The 9,138-nt window shown below is 35.3% G+C and overlaps 1 protein-coding gene across 2 annotated transcripts; it reads left to right on the top strand.

Annotated features, from left to right (window-relative positions):
- Positions 1-1,195: 1,195 nt before the first annotated feature.
- Positions 1,196-3,591, top strand: LOC105771574 (uncharacterized). 2 transcript variants are annotated; one of them, XM_012593008.2, is made up of 2 exons: positions 1,196-1,463; positions 2,417-3,591. In XM_012593008.2, the coding sequence occupies exon 2, from the start codon at positions 2,546-2,548 to the stop codon at positions 3,551-3,553; it is 1,008 nt and encodes a 335-aa protein (XP_012448462.1). In that variant the 5' UTR covers positions 1,196-1,463; positions 2,417-2,545; the 3' UTR covers positions 3,554-3,591. The 2 variants fall into 2 exon arrangements, with proteins under 2 accessions (XP_012448462.1, XP_012448463.1); XM_012593009.2 differs by having other exon boundaries at positions 1,196-1,467.
- Positions 3,592-9,138: the final 5,547 nt, after the last annotated feature.

Here is a 9,138-nt window from a genome sequence, read left to right as displayed (position 1 = left end):
GATGACATGCCATTAGGAATATCATAGTGCGCTTGTGAATTTAGCATTCTGGTGCACTTGAATTTATAATCTACTTAACGAGCTTGTTTTCGAGCAATTTAAGTGTTTTTGTCATGTTTTTACTTAATTTTTGTTATTAGCTTTAATAAATGAATTAGTGCGCTTATTATTACTTTTGAGACCCGAAATTGCCAAATGTGCCATCAATGACTTAATGGTTGGTTGAGTGTTATAGGGAGTCATTGGAGGCCCGAATGTGAGCAAAAGCATCGCCTAAAATAGGGGTACCACAATATCGAAGCCTGAAAGTCATGATACCCCCCACAGTGCTGAATTGAAGAAGACCAAGTCTTTTCCCAATGGTATCGCGATACGTAGCTCCCAAAGACTTCCCCGTTTCAAGGCTAGAGCTGATATCACGATACCTAGCCCTCGGTATCGCGATATCATTGTTGAAGGGAGACAAAAAATGACCAAAAAAGTAGTCCTTGTCCAACATGTCCCCCAATAAAAAAATACACACTTAGAGGCAAATTGGTCAACAAAATTAGGTCTGATATCTACTAAAGAAGACAAAAATATTGGCTGTAGAGAGAGAGCCACTTAGACACTAGACTTAGCTTAATTTTCTTAGTTTTCTCTTCATCTTTTAGGGTTTATTTTTCTCTTCTCTTATTTATAGCTTAGTGTTAAGTTCAATTTTGAGCTTAACTTATTCAATTAAATCATTTAAATTGTTGATTAATTTTTTGTCAATTAAGTTATAATTCAGCCTAAATTAATTAGAGACATTTTATCCCGTAATAATTAGCTTACACTCCAATTCTCCAATTTAATTTTATTTTTATTTCATGTGCAGGTAGGGAACATTTTGATGCCCGTTTAAGCTCAATTTTGGAAGTCAATCTGCATGAATAAAACTGCCGAATGATGATCATATGCAGGCTAAATTAATATTGAGGACAACATTCGGTCCAATAAAAAAAAAAACAGCAGGCCGAATGAATTAAACAAACAATGGAAGAGCAGTCGGTCCAATTGGAAGCCAAACATGCGACAAAATTAAGAAGGGAATTATTATTTCCTTCATGCCAAGCGGTGACCGACTCTAGTTTAATCAATTAGAAGCCAAATCAGCTTTGAAGAGTTAAATTAAAACTCTACTAAGCTGAAGCTATTTTCATGCGACGGGTGAGGCTAAGAAAAAGGGGGATAAGATTGAATTTAATTTTGAATTGTGGGAGGTTATTATCCCATAAATAGAGATGACAGCAGCTGAAGAGGTGTGGAGAAAAACAGAAAAAAATATACAGCAGCATAGGAAAGGCGTGATTCAAGCAAGCAGAATTTTCTAAAATTGGACTAGCAAATCCGATCAAGGAGCTAGAGTAGCAGCTAGTAAATTCGGCTAATTTGGAGAAGGGAAATCGGACGTCTTGAAGAACTTTGCCTTCCAAGAATCAGTTTGTAATTCATATTCTTTCCAATGGATTCGTGTTCTGTTTTACTAGCTATGAGTGGCTAGTTTATTTACGCTTAGTTAGACACTTATGAAACCGAGCACAAGTGATTTGAAAATTTATTTTCTAAAATCGAATTTGGCATTCTTGAATTGTTGATTTTATCTTCAAAGAAATTTTTCTAACTCAATTGGATTGATCACCTAATTAATTTGGGAATTTTTCTTATAATCATTTAAGTGCAAATTGAGAAATCGAATTTCTCAATTAAACTTAGAATTAGTGATAAATAATTGGCTGCAGCTAATTAAGACAACTTCAGATTTAATCTTAGAAGCCGCTGGTGGATTTTCTTTGGTTAAGGCAAGGCGAAGTCTCTAAAACTCTAAAATTCCTTTAACAAAGTCGACACAAAGATAATTAAAGGAAGATTTCAATCATGAACGTTCTTTAATTGAATAATTTACTAGGGATAGGAAATTGCTTCGTAAGTGATATTTTTTTTTAGCCTTGCTGCTAATTTGATTTCTTAGCTTAATTTCAGGTTTCAAAGGACTTGTGCTGGGTGGATTAAGGCGTCAAATACTAAGCATTATTCTTCTCTTGATATTTTCTCCTCAGTAGTTTTAATTCGAGCCAGAGTTTATTTGTTACTTGAAGACTATTTTTAGCAACCGTAAAACATAAACTCCCCCATTTATTCTTTTCTTTTCTTTCACATGCCTTTTACATTACTTTAATTTTAAATCACTTCAAATAGATTTGTTGCAAGCTTCCTCGTGGGACGATTCCCTATTTACCCCATATTACTAGTGAATGTTGGTTAAGTAAGTGAATTTAATTTGGCAGACGTTAACGACAGCTACCAAATTTTAGCGCCGTTGTCGGGGAAGTGACGTAGTCAAATCTATTTGATTTTTAGAACTTACTTTGTTTTCTTGTTTTTGTCTTTGCAGGTAGATTAGTCCATTTAGTATATGTTATTAAGGAGCGGACGATGAACATCGAAGTTCCCTGTTAACATTACCGATCAACAAGCCAAATCTCACAATCTCCACGAGCCTAACGATTTAGAGGACATCGACATGGCCAACCAGACCTTGAAGCAATTGGCCGCACCTAACTTGGCTGCGCAACCACCATCTATCACTTATCCTGCCCTTGATAGGCCATTAAAGCTTAATTCAGGATTCCTGAACTTGTTGCTGAAATTCAATGGACTACCAGGTGAGGACCCTTACCGTCATGTTAATGAATTTATAATAACTTGTTCGACTATGCAGCCAGATGGCATTGAAGAGGAACAAATCAAGCTCCGAGCTTTTCCTTTCTCGTTACAAGGTTTGGCGAAGGACTGGTTATATTATATGCCGCCAGGTTCATTTACGACGTGGACAGGTTTGCACAAAGCTTTTCTTGAGAAGTTCTTTCCGGCATCAAGAATAGGGTCAATCAGGAAGGAAATTTGTGGAATTAAGCAACTGGTAGGTGAGTCATTATATGAGTACTGGGAAAGGTTTAAACGACTATGTGCGAGTTGTCCACAGGATCAGATTAGTGAGCAGCTCTTAGTGCAATATTTTTATGAAGGGTTGACACCACAAGATCGAGGGATGATTGATGCAGCGAGTGGAGGTGCATTGGTTGATAAAACTCCGGAGCAAGCCCGAAATTTGATTGCTAATATGGTGCAGAATACACAGCAATTCGGTCTCAGGAGGTCCGACTTGGGTAAACGAATGGAGGAGGGTCAGTCGAGTATGATGGAGGCTCAGTTAGCTAACTTAACGGCTATGGTAAGTAAATTGATGACTGGAGGTAATGCGAAAGCCTCACTATGTGGCATTTGTTGTTTGGAAGGACATACCACAGATATGTGTCCGACATTACAGGAAGGGGAAGCTAACGCCATCTTTCCAAATCAGAGAAGGTATGATCCATATTCAGCTACCTATAATGAGGGATGGAGAGATCACCCCAATCTCAGATACCAAAACCGTGCCACACCTCCGGGATTTGAGCAGCAAAATTCCCGACCATATAATTTGTATTTACATTTTAATCCTAGTTTAATGCTAATAAATTTTTTTTAATTTCCTGTTAAAAATCACTCCTTTAATTTTCTTGTTTACTTCTTTTGCTACAATTGTTGTTGTATCCAAGCTTTTCCAAGAAAGCTTGGGTTTTTATTGATTTGCTTAGGGTTTAAGTTAATGTTATTTTCATTTGATTTCTTGCTAATTATGAGTAGCTAAATATTTAGGGGTTGATTGATGGAAATGTTGGGTAATTAATTTTTGGGTTTGGGGACTAAATTGCAAAATTGAACTAAATCGAATGGACTTGAAAACTTAAGATTAACACCCCTAAGGTAAATCAAGATAAGTGAGCCCGAGAGGAGATCTTATTGGGCACGAATAAGTATGTCCTAGGTTAGTCGATAAGGTCGAGAGATAAACCAAACTAATTTGTCTAATTTGGTAAAGTTAAGTCCATGAGGTAAAGTGGAGTCAATTTAGGAGTAATAACAATTTAGTCCCTAATTCAAAAGTTAACCAGTCACATGAAAATCAACCAATTGGTCTTTGCTATCGTATTTATTTGTATTTGATGGGTAAGTAGTTTGATTCTTTTACAATTTAGTCCTTTGCAACTTTTAGTTAGTTAGTATAATCCAACTCTTGAATGATTTCCTATACTATAGTATCTAGCGAGTAATTGTTTAGACTCTTTAATTGCACGTTTGTAGCTAGAATTCACTTAATCACTGATTCATTTGGGTTTGATTCTCGGAGTACTCTTATACCCTATTATACAAATATATTACAATTGGTTTGTCACACTTGCAGACATCGCACATAATTATTTGGATTTTATTGTTGTCTTAGTGTTGATTTCTTGCCCTGTTCGCGAGGACGGGGAAAGGCAATCAATTTAACACTTTAGTTCTCCTAATTTAGCATTTATGTGCTCCTGTATTTTTGAATTCATTCCATTTATCCTTTTTCACTCGAGTCTACAATGTGCGAAATTGAATGATACATAATCAATGTGTAGATGATAAAAGTATGGTAAGTGGAAAAATAAAGATTAACCTTGTTGCTATTATGTACTTTAACTATGACTATTTACTGTGATCATGTTAAATTGTTTATTTATTTGTTAAAATAGTTAATTAAACTCAATGGCAATGTTTGAATTCTTTAGTGCATACTAAGCTTTTACAAGCTTAATATGTTGTTTTAAAATACTTAGGTAAAGATTGTTTTGAAGGCAAAATTTTGAAGTGGCCCTCATCATCCTTATTTCATCATCAAGCAAGGAGTGAGGAGTATGAACCTTAAATATTGATAATAGGGTGGCATGTATATAGGATTAAAGCTATTTGATTTTTTTTTTGTAAAGTAACTAAGTGGTTCCATAACTATGTCATGCATGTTTAATGTCAATTTGTACCTTGGGATAATTTTCATTAGATGGATATGTTCATGTGTTATATGAGGTTTTTGAATGATAATCCAACATATTTTGAGTCCCTAAATTGTTTAGATGTGTTATGGAAATGTTAATGATAGTTTAAACTTGACTTTAAATTATTCAAACATGTTCCATGTAAGATAAAATCCAGCTCGAAAACGGTTTTTTTGTACAACGAAAAAAATAAAATTTTAAAAATTGAGTTGGTTTGTGATATTTATAGTAATAAACTTTTCCCGAAATCGCACATGTGTTTTGGGCTAGATGGATCCTTGTCGTTCTTGACTTTTAACCGAATAGCCTTCTTCGCTATTCTCATACCATGAATTGCTTTAAGTGTGGGTTCGAACACTTTCAAATAAAAAATTAGTTACTATACTTCCAATGGAAAAGTAAATTTCTCTCTTATATAAACCAGTAGAATTATTATTCCTAGAAAATAGAATTTATACTTAGAAATAAATTGTCACTATTTTTTGACAGAATAATAATTCTATTTTTTAGATGACACCAGTTTCCTAGGAGTACACTTATTCACCCTCTGACGGGGTCTACTTCTTGCATACCACTTATTTAAGCTCTTCCTGGTGGCTCTTCTTGACAGATCCCTTTCTCGTGATCCTTGGATAAGTTTCCCTTCTTTCATTTCCATAATATGCCAGTTTTCACGGAACCTATCTTCCTTTAATTTTTATTGAGTCATCGTTCATGCCTTGCCGACTTTCTCATCTACCTATGCCGCTTCCCTCTTTTTTTGACAGATACCTCATGATCCACTTACCATACTTACGCTTTCTTTTAACTCTCCTTTCACCTGCGTGGTTTCCCATACTTGGCACACTGGCAGTATACCCTTCACTTATAGTCTTGGCAGACTTTATGGGTTGTCATAGCTGAGCTATGATCTTAAACCCTTCTTACCTCATTTCACACGTCCCAACGGACTTACCCCGTGTTTACTATCCTGACAAAATTCATCTGTGTTTACTGTCCCAGCAGACTTATCTATTCTGTGTTTACTGTCTCAGCAGGCTTATCTCTGTGGATGCCATGGAGTCTTCCATCTATGGTCTTACTCATCATGCCTGGCTGTCATAGCATCTTTCATCTATGGTCTTATACCGTATACCTTATACCTTGTACCGTGCCGCCATAGTGTCTTTCTTCCATGGTCTTACGCTATATACATTTTACCTTGTACCATGCTACCATAACATCTTTCATCCATGGTCTTACACTACGTACCTCATATCAGGCTGATATAGCATCTTTGATCTATGGTCTTACGTTATATACTGTCAACACGGTGTCGCCTCGAAGGAACAGTCCATACTGTCATCGAGGTAAATACCATTCAATGATTTCATTTCCTGAATCTTACTCCCATTATCTCATTTACACCACCTAACATTGATGTCAAACACCGCAATGTTCCCTCCACAAGGCCCGAAGCTTCACCCGAGACGGTAACTAATAGGGTCACTCTCCATTTCCCATCCTAACTTCATCTATCCCATTAAAGTTTTTCACACAGTCATGTAATTCATGCTCATATCATCATATTTCATGTTTATGCAAACATGGCATACGTACACAACATAGATCATAACATCAGGATTGGAGTCTGGAACTCACCTGAAGTTTCATCGTTTCCTCATATTAGCTTTCTCGGACGCCAGAGCTTCCCTTCTCCTAGAAGCTAAGCATTACAACAAAAAGTTTACTAGTTAAACTTGTATTTCATCTCATAAACTTAAACTTTCATAAAAATTTAGAACTCTTAAAATGGTTCTGAAGTCCATAACTTCATTTACCTATTCTTACGTACACAGAGAGGCTAAGAATCTTACCAGCTAGCTGGTTTCCCTACTTTTCCATCTCCATCCTCATGAAGTTTGCTTAATGCAGAACCTTCCATGGCTATTCCTTCTTCAAGTTACCGAAGAAAATGAAAATGAAAAAGAGAAAACAAAACAAAGTTGAGAAGAGAAACATTCTAGGGAAGCCATTTCCCAGCTATTTATAGCCTTTCTAGCGCTATTACCAATCTTATGAGAATCGTTCATTCTTAATCATGTTGTCCCCCACTAAGGAACTGGCTAGTTCCATTCTAACCAAACCAGGTTTTGTTCTCAACCATATCCAATTTAGTTTTCAACTTTCCTGTTTCTTTCAATAGAGGCTGTCAACTTGTGATTTCTTTCATTTTAGTCCTCTAATTATTTCAAATTTTTGGGTTATTAGAAATTCGGGTGTTTCATGAGCTCCCCCTAATAACATACCATTATTAAAGTTACTTGATCAATGCTCGTTCAATGACCTTGTCATAAGTGTGTTATCGTCATAGGATATCCTCAATCTTTTTGAGATAAATCTGTTCTCCTAGTATGATCCTATTTTATTTCATGGTAACCATTACATCTTTTTTCATGAAAAGTCAACTATTATCAAATAGTAATTAAGTCTTTATCACAAAGACAAATGACTTGTGACAACGTTTACTTTTCATCTATCATGTAGTGTCAATGAGAGGATACCGTTTACCCATATCTTGAGCTATGAATTCTATTGTGAATGATACTGCATACTGTAGAAGTCGTATACCCAACACACCAACTTTCGGTTCCTTATCTATTTGAACTCAGGCTTTACTTACATCAAAGTATACGAGTCACGAATGCATAGTCCATCATCCATTCAAGATTAAGGTATGTCACACTATGAATGTCACAAGTGAATAAATCCATAATCGAATTCAGAAATTTCTCTGATTGGGTCCAATTCAATGTCTAGTTAGTCACACCTATGTCTTTATCTTCTAGGAGTCATCCGCTCCAATGCCTAAGACAAAACATCTCTCCAATTGGACCTGATAGAAGGTAAATTAGTCTTTCAGTGAGTTTGCTCATGTCCAATTAAACTAAGGACATGTTTAGGTTCATCTACTAATATATGTTATATTTCTGTATTACGATTCGACCACGTAATACCGCTTAGTATTAGTTAAACATTAGACAACCAATGAGCTAATATTTGTTTCTATTTTGATTTACATGCAAAAACCACATGAGGAAATTAGACAAAAGATATTAATATAATTCATGAATTATTTTATTAACCAATTTGTTCGAAAAATTACAAGTGTACAAACAAATATATTACACTTAGGGTGCCAGATCCAACATTCCAGGAAAACTGTCTCCGGTGTCGCAACATCCAAAGCCCAATGTCGCGACACCTAACCTTCAGTGTCGCGACATTGGAGTCATTAGAGCAATTTTTTTTTTGGTGTCACTTCTCTGTGTCACGACATTGACCCTGTTTACCCTATTTTATCATGTTTAAGCCTCAAACGACCCCCGTTTGTAACCAAACTTTAAAGTGAGCTTAGAAATTACTTAAATAACTTCAAATGAGTATGTTTATGTTAAAGTGAAGTCTTGAAATTTATTCTTTAGTTAAGTTAGCTTTAGTTTCCAAATGTGACACCTCTTGCTCAGAATGTATTGGTTCATTTCGAGTAAAAGGGATTACAAATGTATTTTGGAGGTCTCGATAACGTACAATAATATGTTTTTTACTGAATTTTATTTCTTTTTTGAGGTGTCAAAAAGAGAGGTAATTTTCCAATACAACCAAAATGTTTTAAATGTTTATGCAAGTGATTGAGTAGTGGAAGCTTATATGGCTATTGGGTCTTACGAAAGATTGATAGAAAATTATTCTTCTGAGAAGGATTTAAAAGAACTTTTAAGGTGTGTTTGGTTGGGTGGAAGAGTGAAGGGATGGGAAGATGGAGTGGAAAAGTGGAAAGAAAATAAGATTTGAGTGTGCTTGGTTAGAAAAAAAAAGTGAGAGGAAAGAAAATAGGAGAGATGATCATTTTCCATTCTAATACATAAAAATCAATTCTTCCAAATTGGAAATAAAATGAGTGAGTGGTGTATGTTAATTCAAAATTATCCATTTTCAACTCTACTAAGTAATGGATGGAAAGAATATTTTTCTTTTCATTTTTCTATATTTCTTACCAAGCACACCCATGGAAAGAAAATTTATGTTTTCAATCCTTCTAAATTTTTATCCCTTCAATTTTCCATCGTTCCAATTTTCTTTTCACTCTACCAAGCAAAATCTTAGACATGATATATCTATACAATAGTAGAGAATGAAGAAGGCCAAAAAGGTTGTTGAAAAAACC

Source organism: Gossypium raimondii, chromosome 6 (assembly GCF_025698545.1).
Source record: "Gossypium raimondii isolate GPD5lz chromosome 6, ASM2569854v1, whole genome shotgun sequence".
Lineage (NCBI taxonomy): Eukaryota > Viridiplantae > Streptophyta > Magnoliopsida > Malvales > Malvaceae > Gossypium > Gossypium raimondii.
This window is presented reverse-complemented; position numbering and strand designations above follow the sequence as displayed.

Bases quoted from the DNA above. Each gene is read 5' to 3' on its own strand.
- LOC105771574 (XM_012593008.2), top strand. From the start codon at position 2,546: ATGGCCAACCAGACCTTGAAGCAATTGGCCGCACCTAACTTGGCTGCG.